This window comes from Zootoca vivipara, chromosome 7, assembly GCF_965207765.1.
Source record: "Zootoca vivipara chromosome 7, rZooViv2.hap1.1, whole genome shotgun sequence".
NCBI classification, from domain to species: domain Eukaryota; kingdom Metazoa; phylum Chordata; class Lepidosauria; order Squamata; family Lacertidae; genus Zootoca; species Zootoca vivipara.
Genome location: NC_142590.1, coordinates 81,034,572 through 81,059,408, shown reverse-complemented (window position 1 = coordinate 81,059,408; position 24,837 = coordinate 81,034,572). Strand labels below are relative to the sequence as shown.

The 24,837-nt window shown below is 44.9% G+C and overlaps 1 protein-coding gene across 2 annotated transcripts in view; it reads right to left on the bottom strand.

Annotated features, from left to right (window-relative positions):
• CASS4 (Cas scaffold protein family member 4) overlaps positions 1-19,304 on the bottom strand; it is a 34,120-nt gene extending 14,816 nt beyond the window's left edge. Inside the window, exon 1 of one of the 2 annotated variants that reach the window (XM_088674672.1) lies at positions 18,774-19,304. In XM_088674672.1, the coding sequence (XP_088530798.1) occupies positions 18,774-18,785 (12 nt within the window). In that variant the 5' untranslated portion in view covers positions 18,786-19,304. The remainder of the gene's footprint in view (positions 1-18,773) is intronic. The other variant, XM_088674671.1, reaches the window with a different exon arrangement.
• Positions 19,305-24,837: the final 5,533 nt, after the last annotated feature.

Genomic DNA, 24,837 nt, shown 5'->3' with positions numbered 1-24,837 from the left:
TTGTCCAATATGTGTGCCACCATGCATCGCCGCCACCCCGAAATTGGCAGGATAGGGGTGTAACAGGACGGGGCCATAGCTGCCAAGTCTCCCGTTTTCCCCGGGAAACCCCCGTTTTTAAAGCCGCTTCCCGCCATCATCCCAAATGGCGAAATATCCCGTAATTCCCCCGGATTTCTTCCGGTGCTGCTCTGCCCATGTCTGGGCACAGGAAATTGGGCAGCGCCGGCACCGGAAGTCGCTTCTACACATGCGTAGAAGCGACTTCCGGTGCCGGCGCTGCTGATCCCATATTTTTCTAACCGGGACTTGGCAGCTATGTCACGGGGCAGGATGGGTTTATGCATGCTCTGCCAATGCGCATGGGGGTCAGGATTACAACCCCGCACAAAACGGCTGTTGCCTGTACAACAAAAATAAGTGCTATAAAATATCACATTAATAAAATACATTGCATCAGCAACATATAGATGCAGGTGATAAATAAGCATCTAAGAATGGCTTTAAAATCGCAGCCCCCACCCCACCCCCAAGGTCTGGTTAAAGAGGAGCATCTCCAGTTGCTTTTGAGACGTTAATAATGTTTGTGCTCAACATCCCTTGGTAGGGGCTCCTGACTAGGCATTTAGCTACGCAAAGCTGAATGTTATCTATTCTGTTCTGTTTCCCCTTTGTTTTTGTTTAAACCAATTCACGGACCAGGAACTTACACATCAACCACTAATAATAGGCCCCATGTTGTAGATATTACTGCAAATTTATTGCTCTATTTTTGACATGAGAAGACTTGGTCTATTTATTTGTATCATTTATAATTCCTATGATCCTTATTTATGAAAACCCAAGAAAAAGTTACTTTAAAAATCAACAACACCATGCCTTAGTGGGGATGCCATTCCAGAGGCAGGGAGCCACCACAAAGAAGACCCATCTGCATATTCCCTGCACACAGAAAATTAGATGTCAGGGATAAGAGCTCTAGCTAAATGTTTTATCTTTCATGCCACTTTTATCTGCCATGCCATTTGTAGTTCCCAGCCATGTGAAAATGTGCAGGCCAAATCTGGAAAGACCCTCCAATTCCCTATCCTGGTCCTAACCTTTCAATCTAGCTTTGCAACAAGTGCTCTTGAAGCATATCACGTTTTCACAATTGAACCTACCATGTGCCCAAGAAGAGGGCGAGCAACTGCGACTTCCCGAATCTCGCCACACCTACTATCTGCAAACAAGACTGTAGTAAGGCTGCAGAACCCTTTGGCCGCTTGTGCAAGCGATAAACCATGGGATGCAGTGTAATGCGAGGCCTCAGTTGGTTCCTCCACCTCTCAGTTTCTTCATTCTTCCTCACCCCTGGGAACCTCTGCGCAAACAGTATCAACTCAAAACCACTGGTGACATGACAGCTGGAGAAGCACTAGATATTGGTAGGATGCCTTCCTAGCTACTGCCAACTACAGCACTAATATTATAGGTTTTTGTGTGTGTGTGGATCAGGCTCACAGGAAAGAGAAACAAGCTGTTGGAAACAAGATAAAGGGAATGCACCACATGTAGGATTCAAGAGCTGAGTAACAGCATGCATAGTTGGGCAACTGCTATCAAGGAACGCTAACTTCCAGATGTACTCTGTGCAATGCTGAAAGAGCTGAAATAAGTCAAAGTACAAACAGTTCCACATTATCTGAACAAAACAGGTATGTCTTACCAGGAGACAGGAATTCTCACTTCATTGGGCAGGGGATGGAAGACCCTTGTATGGGGCTTCCATACATTCCCTTTTATGGAACTTTCTGGGAGCTACATGTCAGCTGTTGCTTGGGCCAGACGCAGAAGTAGGTGGAGCAATGGACACAACTCTTGCCTTTGGACAGTAGGCTACATCAAACCCTCCAAGTGTCCCTATTTTCCAGGGACATCCCTGATTTAGAGAAGCCGTCCCGGTCTCTAATTTGATCCCAGAATATCCCACTTTTCCTTAGGACATCCCTATTTTCATTGGAGAAAGGTTGGAGGGTATGGAGTTATCTGACCCCTGAGCCGTCTGAAGACAATCCTGTATGTATAGGGAAGGGTTTTTTTAAAAAAAAAGTTTAATGTTTTATTATGTTTTTATATACCCTGTTTCTCTGAAAATAAGATGTAGCCATAAAATAAGCCATAGCAGGATTTTTAAGCATTCAAGGAATGTAAGCCATAACACGAAAATAAGCCATAGTCGGTTTTTTTTTTTAGGAAAAATAAATATAAGACGGTGTCTTATTTTCGGAGAAACACTGGTATGTTGGAAGCTGCCCAGAGTGGCTAGGGCAACCCAGTAAGATGTGTGGGGTATAAATAGTGAAATTATCCTTATGGAATGGGACGTCCCTATTTTCATCGGAGAAATGTTGGAGGGTATGCTACATTCAAGCCATGCAAAAGCCAGAGGTTTAATCACACACACTCATCCTTCCTCCGCCCAGGCAAGCAAGAGACATGCTCACATTCCAGCCAGGCAAAAAAAGGGTGTGGAGCAGGGATGGTGGCGAATATACGTGGAGGGATCATGTGAGGTTCTCTCCCGCTGACATAGTGCTACAGACACTTATTTGGGACGGAAGACAGTGTAAGGCAGTGAGTGCTAACAATTTCCTGCACTGTCTTGTTTCTAAGGTGAATGCTTGCCCCACAATGTCATTTCTCTACTCCTCCTGTGTTTCAAAGAGGAAGGATGCACCTGTCAACCCCCACCTGCAGGTGAAAGCTACCATTTCACAAGACCACAATGTCCTTCACGTTTGACAGATAAATCTTCTGCAAAATCCTTCACCCCGTAGCCATTATCCCGCTCCTCTTATTCGTCTATCAGCTTTATTCCCCCTTTAAACTGTTCTGGTTGTGCATATGGCAGGCTGTATCACCAAATGTGATTGCCCCGCTGCAAATCCTGCTTCACTCTGACCAAGGAATGATGAAATTGCCAGGGTCAGATTTTCCTACTTTCTCATTTCTCCCCGGTCTTAAGTTCACTAACATTTAACAGCATTTTACCGCAAGTTTATCCTAATTAATGCGTTTGCCATTTTCCTTAATATAATGAATTTCACTAACACATGCACAATGTGCACTTAAAAATAATAATTACTGGTATGTTTTATTAAAATGCTTTTCTTGGGTAGCAATAGAACATGCATAGTTTCTGTTTACAAGTCACAGAATCATTTGAACAAATTGTTGTTTTTGGTTGGAAAACTTCAACATTTCAAAGGAAAGCTGCGTTTCAGTCTATGAATTGTTTTGGGAAGTGGGAATTAGGTAGGTTTGCAGTAATGGAGGCAGAAGCAAATTTCTCCCCTATCCCCACTCTGATCCGGACACCCTCGCGCCTGTTCTAATCCATAGAGTAAACTGCATGACTGCAGTGAAACCAGAACAGAATGTAAGAGCAGGAGTAAGACATCCATGTGCAGAAAGCAAGAATCCCACTGTGGGAAGAGGGAAACGAAAAGGTGAGGAGGACAGCCCAGGGTGAAGCAACTGGCCTGAACATCTTCCCTGTGCCGCACCACCAAAGCAAAGTGTTTAGTGGCCCAAAATCTCAGCTGAGCCAGGTGATCTGAGGAACCAATAACGGCCTGGCTGGCTCTAGGTAGCTGTTGTTCTAGACTTGGCTCTTTGCCAAGAACAATTTCTCTGAGTGAGTAGCCACACACACTGGGTTCCCCTGCGTTGATCTGGAACCTACCCATCAGCCTATCTTGTGTCTTGGCTCCATTCAGTCCCAACCTGCCTCTTCCAGAACCTCGTCCCCAACCCATCCTCAAGCAACATCCGTCAAGAACTTCTGGATTTGGGGGCCCTGCTCTGCCTGTGCTAGAACTAGATCCCAGAGATGAAACATCTCTGGTTTTGGCCAAGGTCTGACACTTATTTACCAGAGTAGACATTACGGAGCAGTCATCCACACCCACAGTACCTTGACACACTCCGCTGCTTTAAGCCTGTCTCATGATGCTACGAGTGAGTAGGGCTGGGAGGAAGTTGCTTAATGCAACAGGGGACAGCAAAGTCCCGGGGGAGGCCGGTTTCACTTCACTCCCCCACATGATCCTATTCATGTAAACAGCAGAACTGGCCACCCCTATTGTATGTGCTTACAGGACAGGTGCATGTATAAAATACATGTGACGGTGCCATCCCATCTAGTTTATTCCTGAGGTCTTTGGAGAGCTTGATGCTTTCCTTTCATATCACGAAGTTACCTGGGAGTCATACAAAGTGGGGAGAACCGCTGAAGACCTCGCCCCTTTTGTTCACACCCTGTGACTGCTGTGTTGAGCAACAGTAGTTAATGTGATGCTGTCTGGATGTTCTAGGACTACAACTCCCATCACCCATGGCCATTCGTCACGCTGGCTGGGTTGATGGGTCCAAGAACATATGGAGGTACAACATTGGCTATCCCTGGTGTAGAAGATACTGGAGGTGCATAGGTGCCAGAGCACCCACCAAATTCTGCAACAAGGAGGCCAGGCACCCACAAATTTCGGTGCCAGGGCCATGCATGCTGCATGGCAGCCGCGACCCCAGGCACCCACAGTCACAGGGCCAAGCTGGCTGGCACTCCTGAGGAGGTGCATGAGTGCTACTGGCATCTCTTGGACATTGCTTGTGGTGCGATTGGTGACAAGCAACACAAATCCTCTCACTGGATGGGATTCACCTAACAAGCCCCACCAGCGTGAGTCCTGTGCAAGGACTTCCACTTCTGCAATGGGGCTTCCTCTCACTTCTTCATGCCCCCTGAAACTGGTTTGGTGGGTGGTCAGGAGAACCCCCAAAACAGTATGCAGCAGGAGGAGAGGGGGATTGTTCCACATGGAAAACTGCAGTACTTGCACAGACAGAACATTCATCATCATCATCATCATCACCATCACCATCATCACCACCACTTATTAAATTTGTTAGTTGCTTTACCTGGCCCAGGCAACCCAAAGCAATTTACAACCAACCATAGTGCGATGCTGAATACCACCTGCCATTTCTCACAGTATGATAGCAGGATTAGCCCTGCTGCAACCCAGACAGGAATGGAATATATTGTGCCTGTTAAACTAATGTTAAACTGGGCAATGTTTTCTTTTTGGCATGGAACAAATTAATCAGGTTCCCAAGGCTCAGAGAAGTCAACAGGCCAGGCAAGGTGGGACACTGTTGTAGCTCTTCAGTGTTCCTGTGACAGTAAAACACATCAAGCAATCAATGCTCCTGGGGAAGGCAAACACTGGACACATGTAAACACCAGGCAGCAGCGAAGTGCAGGTTTATTGCACAGCAACTGCTGGGCAAGAGCAGTCTATCTGAGCAATTATGACTTACAGTTGTCCACAACCACTCTTAACTCCTCCCCAGCACTGTAGTCCTGGAGAGGAGAGTCCTGGGAGTGTGGCGAATTCCAGAGCTTCCACAGCAAAACAGGAGGTAAACCGCAGACACTCCTCACTGTGCCAATTTCACCCGGGGTTGCGAAGAATTTGTCACCCAAATTGCAAGTCCCAGGCACAGAGGCACAGTGCACGAGGAACACAAGGCTCATATTTTTATCCACAACATTTGCTGAAAAGAAACAGCTGCTGTGGAGCATCAGGGGGAAGGCATGCGCTTGCCAGCTCAGGGGATGAAAGCAACCTGTTGTTGATAACATCGGTTTCTTTTGCAGTGATGGCCTGGGAACAATGGATGTCTTTTAATGCCTGGCTTGGCAGCGCTGTGCTTTGCCGACTGCCCAGACAGCTGTCATAGACAGGCGGGAGCAGTCTGGCTCACCTTGCGTAGCAAAGGGCTTCAAACCAACCCGTTTCTTCTTTCAGTTATTACACCCCAACATTCTGTTCTATTTTGGCAATTAAAGAGGAATTCTTGATCTAGCCAAGCGCCACACCAGGTGTCTCTCCAGACAAAGCCTATGTACATTCATATCCCACCCATGGGAATTCAACTTTAACTCGGTGTCAAAAAAAAATGTGTGATGCAACAGGGGAAGTTGTGCAATGATGGACACTAGGCTAGATGGCTTCGTGAAATGATTAGACAGGTTCATGGGTTTGGAAAATTCATAGAGAGCATGAACTCCTCACTCTCATCATACTAGAACCCAGGGCGATTCAATGAATCTGGCAGCTGAGGAGGAGCACCAGCGAGAAGGAAGGAAGGAAGCGGCAAGGGAGGGAGAGGAGGTCATGCCTTCCCCCTTCTCCCTGTTGTCGCTCACGCTCCTCATCGACTGCACCAACAGCGACTCAGCCACCATTTTGGGCTGGCCACCCAGCTCCCTCTCATGCCCGATGGTGTCAAGGAAGGGAGGGGATGCTGCTGCAAGGACAGTGACGGGAACCAAGGGGAAGGGAGGCGGGCGGGCAATGCCAACCAATCTAATGAACTGGACCCATCCTCTGCCCTGCCCGTGCAAACTCACTCTCTCACTTTCCTCTGCACCCACCCTCAGCCTATGCAGTTTTGAGGAGGAGCACTAAAAAGGAGTCCAAATGGGTCGAGGGACACTTTAGTCCAAAAAACGGGACAATCCCATTTTTCTAGGGATGGGTGGCAACCCTACCTCTGCCTGCAGCCTGCTTCTAGCTCTCTCTCACAAAACTCTCGCCTTTGTCCTTCTAACTACTAAGAGCCAGGGAGATTCCCCCTGGCACAGAGCCGCTTCCTTTGCTTCTATAATGACACATACTTAGGGGGGCATTACCAAGAAGTTGGTCTGGGACTTCCAACAACTGAATCCTTACTGGATCCAGGAATTAGGAGGCACTCAGGTATTACCCCCCCCCCAACAACTCACAACGATAGGTTGGGTTAGGGCAAAGCCTGGTGTTTTACTATTTCTTTTCACCTGTAAAGTATTACTTTAGAACAGGGGTGGGGCAGCCAGTGACTCTCCATATGGTCCATACATCCACATCTTTGGCCATGTTGGCTGGGCCTGAGGATAGGCAAAGAGGCAGCAGAATATCAGTTGCAGTGTCATTTCAAGGCTTGGAGGGAGGGCTGCAGAAGCTTTTCTTGCAGCTCCCGAACACATTTAGAAGAATCAAGCAAAAATAAGGCTAGCAAATGGAGTTTTCTTCTGCTTAACAAAGCATTGAGTCACATTTTTAATACCTCTAAGAAGCATAGCTGCCAAGTTATCCCTTTTTTACAGGGATTTTCCCTTATGCTGAATAGGCTTCCTCGCGAGAAAAGGGAAAACTTGGCAGCTATGCTAAGAAGATCATCCTAAGAGAACACAAATGACCCAAACCAGTTAAGGATATGAAAACTATCTCATTGTACCAGGTTCAAAGAGTAACACTGGTGTGTCATTTTAGGGGGTGAAATTTGATTTTTGCAAATTTCTTCAGTGAGAGGTCTTAAAAAGATGCTTTGGGGAGTGACGAATTCAAATCTGCTATTATTTTTGTGACCAGACAACATTGAGTTTGGTAAGTCTATGTGTGATGAAGAAGCACACATACTGCTTTTAGAAAACCAAAGAATTTTAATTTTACCTTCTGAAAATGTCAGATTATTATTATTAATAATGTTTTAATATGCTGTAAACTGCACTGAGATGTTTTTCTTAAAAATATAAAGTGGTATAGAAATGAAATGATCAATCAATCAAGGGTCCAGAAGCCCATCATAAAAGCTAGAAGGAGGATCACGGTATGCTTAGCAAATGCCTTAATGTGAGGCAAGCTGAAAATACAATCAATAGGCATTAACCTTCTGCTTCAGGGATACTTCCCCCAAAAATGCTGCCCCAAGATAAGTAGACAAGATAACATCACCCAAACCCCCTGCATTTCCAAATAAATAATAATAATAATAATAATAATAATAATAATAATAATAATATTTATACCCCACCCTTTCCAGTCAAGACCAGGCTCAGGGCGGCTAACAACAAGAATATCAAAGCAGAATATCAACTGCCAACCAGAATTACATTGACCCTGATGATGGAAAAACATTCTCCCCATATCTAAGGGCAGCAAAATAGCTTGAGAAGATACAGGGCAACCTATGTGGAACACAAAGCTCTGTTCTCCAACCTTATGCCATGCCTTCCCATCCTGCAGCAACTGACTCTTGAAGCAACAGCCTCACTCTACCCAATGGCAGGACCAGGCCTGCATAATAAACTACTGATGCAATAACTATATAATGTTCATTCAACACTTGCATGGGATCAGTCTTTCAGTGTAGCAGCACCTGCATGCTGGAACTCCCTGCTCATTGATAATCAGCAGGGACCTTTGCTCTATTGTTTTTGGCACATCCTAAAAAAAAATGCTTACAAAAGCCTACCCAGAAATGTAATTTAGACATGTAATATTATCTGCTGATTATTATACTTTAAAAATCAACTTATTTTTATTGTTTGGATTCATCAGTATTTTTAGTGAATATTTTATAAAGTTCTATGCAAACTGCTTAGAGGTTTTTGGTGCTTTGGCGGTATCTAAATCCTGTTGACTCTTGAAGTCCCATGGACTGCAAGAAGAACAAACCTATCCGTTCTTAAGGAAATCAGCCCTGAGTGCTCACTGGAAGGACAGATCGTGAAGCTGAGGCTCCAATACTTTGGCCACCTCATGAGAAGAGAAGACTCCCTGGAAAAGACCCTGATATTGGGAAAGATGGAGGGAACAAGGAGAAGGGGACGACAGAGGATGAGATGGTTGGACAGTGTTCTCAAAGCTACTAACATGAGTTTGACCAAGCTGCAGGAGGCAGTGCAAGACAGGAGTGCCTGGTGTGCTCTGGTCCATGGGGTCACGAAGAGTCGGACACGACTAAACACAAATCCTGTTGAATGAATGAATAAGAAAATGGTTGGGTATAGACACTCTTGAAAAAGACTTACTCCAGTGTCCCTTCCAAGTCTGTTTGAGTCTATCTGAGCGTTCTGCATTTCCCCTTAGAGTCACACTTCCCATCTGCTTTGAGACTCCTTTCTGCTTTGAGAAGGTACTATCTTGTGAAAACACAACTTCCTCTCGTGGCTTGAGGGTTCTGTATATTTTTAGTACCCGCTACTAGCAAGGCAAAAATTTTACCCGTCTTGTCAAATTGTCAACTTTGCTTGCAGGGCAAAGGAGAAGAGGATTTGAGAACCAAATGCAATGCAGCATTGAAGCCCCACTTCAGGGGGTCCCTTGGGGGGCCCAGGAGCACATTTGGAAATCATTAAGAAACAGTTGTAGGCACCACAGAACGACCCTTTCACAGATGGAAAGCTGGCAGCATCTAGCACCCTGAAAAACAGGCAGAGTGCTTCACCATATGCTTAAAGCAGTACAGTACCATACCACTTCAAACAGATAGGTTCCCCCAAAGAATCCTGGGAACTGTAGTTTGTTAAGGGTGCTGAGAGCTGTTAGGAGATCCCTTCCAGAGGTACAATTCCCAGCTCGGGCCCATATATCCTTCAGTAGCACCTTAAAGACCAACTAAGTTTTTATTTTGGTATGAGCTTTCGTGTGCATGCACGAATTACAACTTATCACCAAGCTCAAAACCATGGAGGGACCTGGTTTGAACAGAGACATTGGATTCTTATCTCATTATACATGATAAAGCGATCTTCAGCCATCTCAACCCTTGCTTTTTCATGCATAACCATTTGCAGTCGTTTTTGGTCATCAACAGCTATCAGTCAGTCACCCACTTCCACCACCCTTCTGAGTGATGCCCCGCCCCTCCCCACCCCCTCCCCACCCCTTCTCTACATAAGCACCTGGGGACTCCTATTTCAGTGTATCTGAAGAAGTGTGCATGCACACGAAAGCTCATACCAAAATAAAAACTTAGTTGGTCTTTAAGGTGCTACTGAAGGAATCTTTTTTTATTTTACTGCTTTTAAAGTTCTCTTTAATGTTTTAGTTTGGAACTCTGTGCTATTATTATTTAAAAGTATTCTTTCATTTTTTTTCTTTTTTCGGTCCCTGCACATTTAACCTCATATCAAAAAATTTTAACAGGTAAGAGTCCCCCCCCACCCTTTCTTTAGAGCTCTTGCCTGCAAGGGCATCTTTACAGGATCATTTTCCTGTGAGTAAGAAGTTGCTGAAGTCCGTGGCATTTTTTGTAATGCTCATTTATTACCAAATATACAGGTCAAGCGGGTGAAAAACAAGCCGGCAAAGCACAGGTAAAACCTGGTGGCCACTTACACATTACCAAATAAGAGAAGATGAGAGGAGAGGACACATACTTGCATATTTGCTCCCTGTTCCCCCCAGGTGGACTTTGATCATCTTTCATAATATAGTGTCCTGTGTGAGGCCAAAATTTGGCACCCCCAAGTGGATCTTCTCAATTATGGATCTTCTTTCTTCTCAATTATGGATCTTCTCACTTTCACACCTGCTTGGCTTGGTGTTCTGTGTAGGGGAACCACCAACAATTCCCTAAATTGGCACTGCCCCCCCTCTTCAGATCAAACCCGAATTTCAGCTCTAGACACAGAGGTTTGACCCCCGAGGTGCTCTTTGGCCACGGTTATCCACAGGACTGTTTGAGGTCTTGTTGTGCAGACCATGGCAACCGCACTTGCAGGCAAAGGAAATGAATGTGTTTCATACCCAGCGAGAGGAAGGCCCTGCCCTTTCAGCTCTGCCTCTGCTCCGGAACATTTTCCACTTTGTCATGTTATTTCCCCCCACCTCTCATTTCCCTTTTCGACCCTGGTTCAGCCGCAGTGACTCACGCACCATGCTGAAAGCTCAGGAGGAATGCAAGAATGAGAAATCGGGCTCTTGTTGTGCAAACCCAGCCACATCAACATTTAAAGCATGTTCACACCACTTTAACAGTCGTGGGATCCTGGGAACTGCAGTTCGTTTAAAGGTGACAAGAGCTGTTTGGAGACCCTTAAGATTAAAGCTGCAGCACCCAGATTCTTTGGGGGGAAGCCACGGCTCTTCAAGTGTTATAAGGGTGCTTTAAAAGCTTAATGTCGGTGTGACCTATATTACCGTTTTGGCTGCAGTATGGCAAGCGCTGTTAAAATATCTGCTTGGTTTTAAAAACCTTAGATCAGGGGTGGGGATCATCTTTGGAGAGCCAGTGTGGTGTAGTGGTTAAGAGCGGTAGACTCGTAATCTAGGGAACCGGGTTCGCGTCTCCGCTCTTCCACATGCAGCTGCTGGGTGACCTTGGGCTAGTCACACTTCTCTGAAGTCTCTCAGCCCCACCCACCTCACAGGTGTTTATTGTGGGGGAGAAGGGGAAAGGAGATTGTTAGCCGCTTTGAGACTCCTTCGGGTAGTGATAAAAGCGGGATATCAAATCCAAACTCTTCTTCAAACTCTTCTTCTTCTTGGACTCCAACTCCCATCAGCCCCAGCAAGCATGGTCAGTGGTGAGGGATAATGGGAGTTGAAGTCCTGCAGCCCCTGGAAGGCCCCTAACCCTGCCATGGACAATACTATCTGCTAATCTGTTTTGTTAAAGCAAGGGAGTCAGGACTACAGTATAGTGGTCCTTCACATATCCACAGAAAGACAGTGCTGGAGAGTAATTGCTTTCAAGCTTTTAAAAGCTTTAGCAGTTCCTGTGCCAAACAGCAAAATGAGCCTCAAATATATTGCTACTACAGGGGTGGATATCATAACCACATATTCAATATCTAGCCCTCCCTGTCCTCTGAACCTCCTAACAGATTTTGTTTTTCATGTAAGAGCCCAACCATCCCTATGGCCACTGAGATATATCCCTGGGACAGTTGGAGAAGTGACAGTTCCATGTTGAAATCAGCAAGAACTTTATTCCGAACCGGAAACTGACTTTGAAAGGAGGTTATCTGCTAGAATATCAACTTGGCCAGCGGTGTGTTTTTAAAGAGTTATTTAAATTTCTAATGTGCCTTAGCAAGAACTATTTTGTTGTTGTTGTGATCCATCTGCCTCAAGAGAAAAGACTTCACACCCTCTGGGGGTGAAGTCAAACTGCTGGAGTATCACAACGCCTGCTGTGGCTGCAGAGGCTGGTAACTCATAACTAATATAGGCTCAATATTCAAGCAGGCAGATGTGATTCAATGATGGAAAAGGATCTCGGGTGCCACTGTTGTCTGTAGTTGCTGATGAACACTGGTGAAAGCTACAAGAGTGGAGCTGTACCAAAATCCCACACGCATTTTGCCATTTGGCTGATTTATTTCATTTAAATTCAGCGTTTTTAAATGTATTTATCAATTTTTGTTGGGGATATCTGATACTTAGCAACACTTGGCCCAAAGACTCATGACATCCTTTAAATTAGGCATAGCCAAAATCCGGCCCGCCAGATGTTTGGGGCTACAATTCCCATCATCCCTAGCTAACAGGACCAGTGGTCAGGAATGATGGGAATTATAGTCTCAAACATCTGGAGGGCCGGAGTTTGCCTATGCCTGCTTTAAATCAATGATTCTAACTTCCCAGATTCAAGCAATCTCATTCGTTCTAACATAAACAATGAATTTTTTTTGCCTCTGTGGAACATTTCCAGATTCTGCCTTATATTTGCTATGGATTGATGGGAGCTTTTTCTACCTGTTGATAAAGTCTGAAGAGTTGTTGTTGTTTTCCTGGAATCCAATAACTGGCTCCTTCATCTCAATCAATTGTTGCAAGCTGAGTAGTTTATTTTATTCCTCCCCTGCCTTAATTCCTACTAAACTGTTGCTTTGCCTGCCTGCCTTCAGGCCATGCAAGATTTTGCCTTGTACCATGTCAGACCATTGCCCCATCTAATCTTCAAGGCTTCGGGTCCTTCCCTGTGTCATTTCCTAATCCAAACCTACCTGGAGCTTCCCACATTTCAAACATATACATAGATCACCTGTATGACCAGTTAAATTTATCAGAGCAAGCCTGGAGCCATGGAGAGAGGCTGCCAAATGCCAATCAAAATAGACACTATTGGAATCGATGGATCAATGATTCAGAAAAAATTTGGTAGAGGAAGGCAAGCTGAGAAAGGCAGTATACAGCTGATTTTACACATGCATGTGCATACTGTATATGCATGTGCATCAATTGACGTCTTATCATTAAATGAGTTATCACTTGATGTTGCACATGAGCTCTCTGTGGGAAAGCATTGTACTTGAAGCAGTAGGGGAAAGGGCTGTAGTTCAGCGGTAGAGCATCTCCCCAACCCCTGACATCTCCAGGTAGGGCTGGGAGAGAACCCTATCTCAAATTCTGGAGTGTCACTGCCAATCAGCGTAGACAGCAGTGAGCTAGATGGACCAATAGCTTGACTCGGTACATTTCCCCATGTTCCACTCTCACACCTTCAGAGCATCACTTGAGCTCTATTCAGGCATTCCACTTAAGGGTTAAATCAACCCATGATGGGGTAGAGGGACTGTGCCCAGCAGGCCCAGCCCCACGTTCCACCCCTCCCTCTGGGCCCAAAAGCTTTAGGCACCTACAACCCCCACAAAAATGGGCTACAAGCAACCAGTTTTGTCATCCACCTGGTTCCTGCCAATTCGTGCTCAACCATAATAATCTCTGCCCCTATCCTCAGGACAATGGCACTGTGATGAATACTCACACACCTGTACAGCTAGGGTGGCAAATACAGTATTTTCATTCTTGGTGGGCCAGATCCTGCACCCCCAATTGTCAACATTGGTTGACCCATATTTCCTTTGCAGTGTGACTTGAATTTAAGCAAGAGCCCTGCCAATTAATTCTCCTATACAACTCCAATCAGCTACACTCCATAGTGTGACAACATACTCACAACTGACTTGGAGCAGTTAGCTCCTGCTCCCAAAGACCTTTCCTCTACCAAAGATAACATAAATTGCACTGCCACCCGGAATCCTTGGGAACAAGCATTTGGGGATTCCACCAGGACTGCAACAAGAAGATTGTCTCACCTCTTATATATCCCATTGATCACTTGTGCTCTAGAGATGAGGGCCTCCTGCAAACACCATATTATCAGGAGTTTCATTCTGCACAGTGTAGGAATTGTCCTTTAGTGTTATGGCATCTGCCCTCTAGAATTCCTTGCTGTTAAATATTAGACAATTCTGTTGCCTTTTCTGCACCTACTGTACTGAAGACCTTCCCACTTTCAACAAGCCTTTTAAACTGAGATCTTTCCCAGTTGGCACCTGTATTGGAATTGTATTGGAGTGTTGATGTTTTCACTGTTGTTGTTCGCCACCCTGTGCTCCACCCTGGGAGGATGGGCAGTATCTAAATTTAACAATAGTAAGGATAAAGATGACTGAGGTCATCTTCAGAGGCCCTTCGCTGAGTACCTCTGCCTTATAAGTGATCAAAGAGAGGGTCTTTTTATTCCTCTCCCATCTTTTGGAACAATCATCCCTGAGAAGCTTGCCTTGAACCAGGTGAAGACATTGCATTCTAACATGCCTTTTCATGCGTTATTTAAATTTATTTTGCTACTCATATGTTTTCCTCAGAGCTATGTTTTATCTATTATTTGAATACTGTATGCTCGTTTGCTGTTAAAAATATGTATTGATATCTCTCAGCTGTCCTGGAAGTAGAATTGCTGAAGGACATGGTATAATCTTTTAAAACAACTGCGTAATTTCTACTTCACTATCAACCTGAATTTAGACAAATCTATGTAGCAGGTTCACGTTCTGGACACCCCATTAGAATTATGCAATGGCTGTAGAACCGCTACCTTATGCCTGATTTTAAAATGCTGCTCACCAGCAATAGACCACATAACAGAAACCCAGAAGTCAGTGAGAGAACATTTCAGTTTCCTAGGCTAGTCTTCCCTCAAATTCACCACTCTGTCTGTCTGTTTTTGGTCATTTATGTCCCACCTAATCACTGAAGTTTCTACCTACTAATACAACAAAAGACTTTGAAGGACAACTCAGTATTATTAAACTGCCATGTTGATTAAGGTCAATTCGGCCTTAATCAAGATTGCGGGCCTCTTTCCCACAACGTGTCCTTATTAAATTACCACAGCATAGCTAAAAAGATGGCATTATCTTTAGCGATTATCACATCACCAGCGTCGTATTGCATTATTGTATTATGGCTATGCCTGCTGTGGTGAATGGGTCGGCCCGTTCTTGTCTTGTATACATTGGGGCATTCCATAAAAATGCCACAGATCTAATGCTTCCCTTTGTAATTCATGACTCTAGTATTTACAACCCCCTAACACCATTTTTCTGCATCAAAGTATGGATATTAGTTAAGCAAGGATAACCCTTCAGCATCTGACAAACTGGGTTCTGTAGTCCACAAAAGCTTATGACACAATAAATATGTTAGGTTCACATCCACACCACAACACATGGTTTTCTCCAAAGAATCCTGGGAACTGTAATTTACTCCTCACAGAACTACAATTTCCAGCACCCTTCAGTTCCCAGGATTCCTTGGAGGAAGCTATGCATGTTCAACTTGCTTTAAATGATGGTATGGGTGTGACCTAAGACTTTAAGGTGCCACAAGATTATTTATTGTTTCGCTGCAACATAGCTACTCCTCTGGAGTGGACAGAAGTTGCTGTTTAAGCTGCTCAGCTATGAGCTAATAAACACAAAGTCCTTGCTGAGATTCCCAGACAAGTCAAACTGAAACAGCACCCTGAACTGCCATCACTTTATGTTTGACAAGACCCAATTAAAGGCAAACTGGCATGTATCAGTTTTAAAAGTTTGCAATTAAAAGGCTGTGTTGGAATACTGTAGACCTGGAAATGTTTGCTATTCTCTTTTTTTCTTTTCACTTTGTGGCAGCAAACCTGTGTATTCTTCCTTGCCAGTAAATCCCATAGAATAGAATTATAAAGGAGACTTGCAGCATCTGAAATTTATTATGGTGTATGTTTTCATTGACTAAAGTCCACTTCATCAAATATATGAAGCATTGCCCTAAGCTGGCAAGTACATATACAGATGGGTGTCAAGAGAGAAAATATGTAGACCATGAAGTCAGAGGGAAATGAAATGCAAGAAAAAATGACAATAGATTGTCATTCTAGTAAATTCACATGTAAAGCAGTGGTTCCTAAACTTTTTTGGGGTCACAGTCCCCTTTGAGAATCTGATGCAAGCCTGGATCCCCTCTCCAGAATAATGGAGTTAAACACATGCACACAACATTTTGCATACAATATATCTTGTTGCAATGGGGGGGATCAGAAAGTTTTGTTCCTGATTGACAGACCCCTGAAGCCTATGGACCACAGGTTAAGAACCCCTGAGCTAAAGTCTCCAGGGGAACAAAAGGTTCATCCATATATGTCAATGCTAGATGAGTCTTTGGTTCAGCATGACTCTATAGTTTTATGGGCGGTTATAAAAATACATCTAACACCAAGAACGGACCAAAAGTCAATATAATCAAGTATCCTGTTTCTCACAGTGACCAAAGAGAAGCCTCAGTGAAAACCACAAGCAAGAGATGAGTGCAACAGTCAACAGCCCTCCTGCAATGTTCAGGGGTCCAATTGTGCCTCTGGTCCTAGAGGGAGCTTAAAGCTATCATGACCAGTAAAAACACCAATACCGGTAGCTTATCCTCCTTGAATCTGCCTAATCACTTGTTGAAGCTGGCAGTGCTTGCCACTTCTTGTGGCAGCAAATTCCACAATCAGCTACTGGTAAGTCCTTTGTGAAGAAGAACCTTTATTTGTCTTCCTGAATCTGCCATCAACTGACTTCCTTGGATGACCCAGGGTTAGGGGTGGTATATTTTGCCACTTGAGGCAAAACAGGAAATGACGCCTTTTGCACGGTGCGGATTTCAGGTGAGATTGTGCTGAAATAGCGCAATATCTCACATGTCCCGGAAAATCTAGCATGGTTTTGGTGAGATATTGCCTGAAATTGGCCCTGATGCCAGAACCACTTCTCCATCAACGGTGGAGGTAGCACGACGCTGTGCCAGCCTGCCCTGGGTTCTACAGTTATGAGAGAGGGTAGAATCCCCAGCATCTCCAGGTAGAGTTGTGAGAGAACTCTGTCTGAAATACTAAGCTAGGGGGACCAGAGCCTGGCTCAATATAAGGCAGCTTCCTGTACTCATTCTTTGCAACAACTAAGCTGCAAGCAGTAGACCAGGCATCCCCAAACTTTGGCCCTCCAGATGTTTTGGACTACAATTCCCATCTTCCCTGACCCACTGGTCCTGTTAGCTAGGGATCATGGGAGTTGTAGGCCAAAACATCTGGAGGGTCGCAGTTTGGGGATGCCTGCAGTAGACTGTGATCTACTCACAGAGTTAAAAACTGGCAGTGATCTACCCCCTTTTTTTGGGTTTGGGTCAAAGTTGTTGAGTTTTTCAGGGAGTAAGTAAAATGTTGAGCTTTCTTTAGGGGAGCCACAGTTGTTCAGCTTCTTTGGGGGGGGGAGCCAAGAGAAGACTCCCTGGAAAAGACCCTGATGTTGGGAAAGATGGAGGGCACAAGGAGAAGGGGACGACAGAGGACGAGATGGCTGGACAGTGTTTTTGAAGCTACAAACATGAGGTTGACCAAACTGCGGGAGGCAGTGGAAGACAGGAGTGCCTGGCGTGCTATGGTCCATGGGGTCACGAAGAGTCGGACACGACTAAACAACAACAAATGATCTACCAGTGATCTATCACAGACGTCCAGTGATCTACCGGTAGATCACAATCTACCTGTTGGGCATGCCTGGTCTATGTGAAAGAAAGACCATATTGGACAGATTCAGGACCACAATTCACTGGTAGAGCATCTGCCTTGAATTCAGAAGTTGTAGACTTTGTGTCTCCAGGGAAAGTAGGGAAAAGCGGCTCCCAGAAATCCTGGAGAGCTGCTATGCAGGGCCGTCCCAACGTGCAGGCTGGGTGGCGCAGGGCACCATGGCGCCGGCCCGCCAGGAGGGCGCCACGAGCTGCGCCTGCCCGCCCGCCTGCCGCGCAGCAGCGCCTATTGCACCCGCCCGCCCACCACGCTGGGAAACGGGGTGGGAGGGCGCCGGAGGGATCTGGCGGGCGCCAGAGGGATCCGGCACACCACGGCACCGGGAGCGCTTAAGACGGCGCTGCTGCTATGAGTCAGAGGACCAGAGGAGACAGTGCTGAGCTAGGTGGACCAGTGGTCTGGTGATGCTCACCACTATACTACCTAGGTGTCTGATGATGCTGTACAAGGCAGTTTCCTATATTCCTCCCTTGCAGTTACAAGTAGTCTTTCTCAAAATAAAGGGTGGGTGGGTTAGGCATATCTGATTGCCACAGATGTTCAGAAATACATTTCAACTCATCTAAAAGATTGTCAAAGTAAAATGGAGAAACTGAACATCCACAATCAGTACAGCGTATCATTTCTACAAGAGGGCAATGGCATTCAAAGAGCAGTTGTCTCCCTAAAACAATCACACACAAACCTCTTGCATATATCAGCTTCTCCTCTTTTCAGAAATCAAAGCTGCAATTCCTAAGAACTCTTACTAGAGATGTAGCCCCACTGAGCTCTGTGGAACTTACATCTCCTGAGTAGGCATGTTCGTTTGTGGACTGAATCGTAGGGTAAGGGCAGAGATGCATGATTTTAAAGTACAGTATCGGCATTCACCAATGACATGAAAAACAATGACAGCATCTACAGAGGAGATGCCCCCAAAGTGTAGATACACCATATAAAATCATTTCATTTTAAAAATAAGCCACATCTTCAGATAAATGCCGCTTAGAAACAACAATGCCCCTTCCCCATGAAAACAGAAGAGAGCTCAAGGAAACGTCCGCTATACTCACGTTGAATTTCATTTTGCTGTTTTCAGCTGGGAGCCTCTATTTGACCATCATCCAAATCGCACCCTCCAGATAGACACTCTCTCTCTCTCTCTCTCTCTCTCTCTCTCTCTCTCTCTCTCTCTCTCTCTCTCTCTCTCTCTCTCTCTCTCTCTCTCTCTCTCTCTCTCTCTCTCTCTCTCTCTCTCTCTCTCTCTCTCTCTCTCTCTCTCTCTCTCTCTCTCTCTCTTTTGGTGAAAAAGGGGCAAACAATCAAGCTGGTCTGCAGCACGGCAATGTTTCGTTGCAGACCTTTTGTGCAGCCTCCTTGCATGGGGAAGCAGCTTTCGAGTGAAGCGAGCAGCCCTCGGGGATGAAAGGCGAGGAGCTAATCGCGCAGCAAATTCCCTTCCAGCGCAGCAATTGGCTTGTAGTTATCTCCATGCAAATGAGGACATCCCATCTCCGCCACCCCTGAGGATTTTGGTGCCTCTAGTGTCAAGGGGCTAAAGGAAGAGAGTGAAATAAAAGCCCAAACAGAGTGTGTTCTTGTTCTTAGATCTCCAACACTTCAGAAACAGCACATCACTGACTATAATGCAAAAAAATCAAATAAAATCTGAGCAGGGCAGATTTAGAGGATGTTTTTTCCAGCAGGCTTGCAAGAACCCAGCAGATGTTTCAAGGTTCGGTTTGGGGCAATGGTGGCGGCTTTGAATTATCCGTGCTCACTCCACCGAAACTGTCCTGCCTCAGTGAACCCTCTTCAAACTACAAAAACAAAGGCTTCGTAATGACATCGCTTTAGAGGCACACACAGAGAAGGAGACTCGGAAAGAACAAAGCACATTAGCCCCACGAAAATGAAATACTTTCACTGGGGCCCGGCTATTCAAATTGACCATCTGGTCTCCTTGGCTAGAATCTGCTGCTTAATCACTTTTTAACATGCACCGGTTCTGTGCAATGATCTCTCCCCCCGTTCCTTTTACTCATCATCACCCTTTTCCTTCGTCTTTTGATTAGACCTTCCTCTTTTCACAGAAACAATATTTCTGAGAATAAAATGTGTGCACACTAGCAAACATTCGATTTACAGGGCCAATATGGGACTGCCTTTAAGGGGAACCTCCAGGTTTAAAAGAAGTATGCAAAATCTTTTTTTGGGGGGGGGAACAGAACCATCAAAGAGGGAAATTCCCTGAAACAATCCAGTGGGGACTCAGCGGCCACAGAAGACTGACGATTCTTGAGAGGTACCCCTGCGCTACGGAAAACCCATGTTAGAAGAGAGCATAGTTCGCCGGCTGGAACTGTGACCATGAGCACTCCAAACTGCAACCACTGCAAAGAGAATTTCCTCAACAGATTTTCTTAGGCCAGCGTTACAAGGACAAATGCAGTTGTGTTCATTTCTGCCCAGTTAGTTTCAGAACCTATTAGCAATAAAATAATAATTTAGATTTCCTCATCACATTCTACCAAAGTGCAATCCTATATATGTCTACTCAGAGGTAAGCCACTCTCATATGTGTGGTTATTGGAAGGATACAAAGTAATTTTATACATGCTTACTCAAAAGTTCCTCTGAGTCCAATGTAGTTTATTCCCAGGAAAGTGCCCATTGGATTTCAACCTCACACTTACGTGGGAGTAAGTTGCAGTGACCTCTGTAAGTGAACTTACTTTTGAGTAGTTATCAATAGGCTTGACCTTTTACTCTCTTAAATTCCATCTTAAATTCTCTGTTGACCTACCTCTGCAAATCTGCCACGTCCAATATTTCTATCCATAGTTGTTACCAATAACTGTTGCCCCTTCCTATATCATCATCAGCCATCAATGCTTTCATTTTGCAAACTTCTGTGTATGTCACAAAATATATATTTCAAGAAAAAGGAACCAAAATATTATTCTTCAGCAGGCACTGGTGGGGGAAAACGAACAAATGTTCCTGGAAAAAGGGAATTTCTAAGGCCACAGACAATCAGCACAAAGCATAAGAGAAGGGATTCAAGTTTTAAAGTGAAGTAAGTTCTCATGACAGCCTTTCTGCAAATAACCCACACACAGGAAAAAGACACAATATTTTCGCTTTGCTTCATCTTCCTGTCGTTCCTATTTTAGACAGATGATAGGAGGAACAGCCTGACTTGTTAGCTACAGGCGTCTTTTAAAAAACTTGGCACATCAGGTGCTTGACTTCCAGAATGGGACAACACAACAGTCACATCTTTTAAAAGAGCATTTTTCTTGATGGACGACGCTGGAAATGCCACCAGGAGCTGGGGGACATACTGATTCCACCCCAAACAATTTATATACAGCACAGTTGCAATCTAGACTTGAGTCTCTTGATGGAGGTTAAGGGGATGGGCAGGAGAAAAATGCTACCAACAAAATTACGAGTTTGTCTGCTCCAAGGGAAGTCCCAGAGAGTTCCAATAGAGCAAGGATCAGTTAGCGGGTAACGAGAGGGATCAATGTCTCTCCACAACAGAGAGGAGCTATTCCACTGGGCCCAAATGAGGACTTGTTAAGACCTCTCTGAATCCAACTGTCTCGGGCAATTTCTAGGGAACCTCCAATATTCCATTCTTGGCCAAAATGCTTGAGCATGTGACAGCATCTCCACTCTAGGTCTTTCTGTGTGGTTCATCTAGAGCCATTCCATCAGGGCCAGCCCACCCATGAGGCACGGTGAGGCAGTCACATCAGACAGCAGATTGGGGAACAGTTGGGAGAGGTGGCAGATATAGGTCCATGCCACTCACCATACCCTTGGCTTGTCACCCGCCTCCTTCTCTGCCTGCTGCAGGTGGTGGTGCCTTCAGTGTGGCAGCTTTGATGGGCTGTGGGAAAGGTAGCTTCAGTGGGCAGTGTCGTTTTCTGTTTCACCTCAAGCAGCAAAAGGTCCTGGGCCAGCTCTGCATTTCAACTTGGTTTCAGGCCCACTTATATGACTGAGACAGCTTTGGTCCCCTTAGTATGTAGTTTATGCTGGGAGCAAGATGGGGGGAGTGTTGCCATGTTGGTCCTCTTACCAGCTTTTAATACCGTCAGCCATAGTATACTTCTGGTTCTCATAGCTGGGATGGGACTGAGTGGCACTGTTTTGTGGTGGTTCCAGTCCTTCCTGGAAGAATGGTTTCAGAAGGTGGTGCTAGGAGACTCATGTTTGGTGCTTCAGCTATTTGCCCATGGTGTGGGTGGCCAATCACATACTCTCGGTTGATGATTTTAGTTACCACATATCAAATGCAGGAATGAACAGGGGTGCTTAAAAATTTCCCTGAAAGTCAGTAACAAGGGTAGCAGAAGCACCTCAATGACCTAGCTCCTTTATTTATGGGTTATAAAAATTACTGAAATAACCTTTTATAAGGATTGTGAATACTGTACCAAAAAGCCCTATTTAAGTGGTAACAACCCAATTCAATTACTCACAAGTAATTCCCATTAAATTCCCTGGGTCTCACTCTGATGTATGAGTGCAAAGGACAGTACCCAATTATTCTTTTCTCGCAGCAGGCCTCAGACTACTGCAAAGCAACCTCATTCATATCTGTAGACGAGACAAAGAATGGGTAATCAATCAAGAAGGGCAGCCAGCCAATTCCCACATGCGCAATAAAATCCCCTCCCCTTCTGGCCAATTCACCTCCAATAGGCTGATGTTTCAAGGTCTGAATCCCATTCAAGATTTCTTCAAAGGTAGAGACTCTCTTAGTGCATAAGCCACAGCACCCAAAATAGTAAACTGGTACCAAGTGTGAATGTTTTTTTTGTTGTTGCAGGATCTATACCTCAGCAGTTGGAAAACAAGTGGTGACCTTGGAATTCTCACTGTCTTATGTGGGATTTATTTTACTTTATTGGTTTCCTGGTCCTAGTTCCTTTTTTGACAAAGAGCTGTGGGAATACCCTAGTTTATTTTACCCTGCACAATAAAATATGACTTATAATATCCCATATCATATATTCTCTACCACTGGAAAGCTCTCACCTTCAAGATTCTCTGGAACAAAAAGTATTGTTTTTTCCACCAAGTACTTTAATGAGCAATGACCTCAGTCAGTCCAAAATAAACATTGGGTCACCTCAAATGACACCACCAGAGGAATACGCCCCCCCCGCCCACCCATGACATGTCATCTGAGTTGAGTGGCCCACTGCTTTCTGCTTGCGTAAGTCACTGTCAACTAAGCAACTTCGCAAGAAACGTCACTATTTCACAGGTCAAATAAAATGTTTCGTTTACCTTGGACATATATGGTCTAGCTTCTTTGTTTTCAAATGAGTCATCATAATGATCATCCTCAAATAGATGTTCACCATCCTCTGAAGTGAAGTCTTGGTTTACCACAGTTGGGGTGTTTGCACATATCAGTGCACTTGAGGCCTTGTTTCATACACCCACATCATGGTCCTTCACACTTCTTTGTAGGCTAGTAGACTGAGACTGGTCTCAGGTGTTGGCAGATTTTCCTCCACATGGAGAATCAACTGCTCACTTCCATCTCTGCCTTCCAACTTCCAGCTCCTGCCAAGTGGACTTGCTGTTCTTGGGCCCTGCTCTGAACACCTTCTCCATATCACGGCCAAATACTTTGCACGTTAAGCAGGTTTCACAAAACAGTCTTCTCTTCTTCTTTGGCGATCACTAGTAGCCGAGTAAGATTGTCTTCCATAAACACGGTTTTAACAGTGAGTCCATGACTGTGGAGGTCAATTCTGGATTCACACATCCCAGTGGGGACATAGGTTTTGCCAAGTGTGCCTTCCTCTTAGCTCGCTACTCCCTTTCATCCTGAGTTTGAACATCTTCAAAGTCCACGACGCATTTGGTAGAGGCTGTTCTCCAATTGGAGCGCTTACAGGCCAGTGTTTCCCAATTGTTGGTGTTTATACTACATTTTTAAAGATTTGCCCTGAGTGTGTCTTTGAACCTCTTTTGTTGACCACCAGCATTACGCTTACTATTTTAAAGTTCGGAATAGAGTACGGTAGTTGCTTTGGAAGACAATAGTCAGGCAACGAAGTTGATGTTGAAGAATCATTGCTTTGACACTGGTGATCTTTGCTTCTTCCAGTACAAAACAGTGTCCTTATGGCGGCAGTTGGTACCTCTCCTTACCTGCTCCAGGCACAAAGCAGAGAATCCATGCCTGCTGGCACCTCCCACTAGTGCATGGATGGTATCATTTGACTTACATGCGAAACACCACTCATGTCTGAATGTTTTTATTATTTTTATCCTATTCCTTTTATATTCCACTTTCTTCTCCAAGCTCAAGGCAGCATACATGGCTCTTGCCTCATTTAATTTGCACAAGCCTGTGGGGGGTAGGTTAAGCTGAGAGGCAGCGAGTGGCCCAAGGTCACCCAGTGAGCTTCATGGCTGAGTGGGATTTGAACCCCAGTCTCCCATGGCCTAGTCCAAACCCTAATCACACCACCACACTGGCTCTATGTTGGAAATAAAGGGAATGACAGCATAAGGAAGCCAAGGTGTTTTGTCTTGAACGGGTGGGTTTTATTTTAAAGCTTCCACTCCCCCTTAATCTCATTCTTGGATTTTCTTCTCCCCATGACTCATCCTTGCCTTGCTACTGGGCACATCTGGTTAAACCAGGCTGATAGGAGAGCAAGCGGGAGGAGAGAAAGAGGGACCAGCTGCTGACTTTTCTAATTTATATGCAGGAGATACAGCAAGGATCACACTGGGAGCTGTCACCTGGGGCAGCCTCCTTTCTGCATAAAATACCAAGAATTTAGCAACCATTTCAGACCCCTGTATACTCCTTTTCTCTTCACTCACTTTCTTACCACCATCTATTGTGTACTGTAGGCTATGCCAGTTTCTCCAAGCTTCTCAATACATCGGGTCCTTCCGACACTCGCAAAAAGCCTTTAACATAATTAAGATTTCAACGGATGCCATCTGCTTATTTGAATGGCAGGCACAATCATATGCCAGTAAGAAAACCATTGTGTATCTGAGGAAACCGCTGTATATAGGAGACTTAGTTCATTATTTATTGTGTTTCCCTTTGTATGCCTATCCTAGAAAGAAATTAGTCGTACC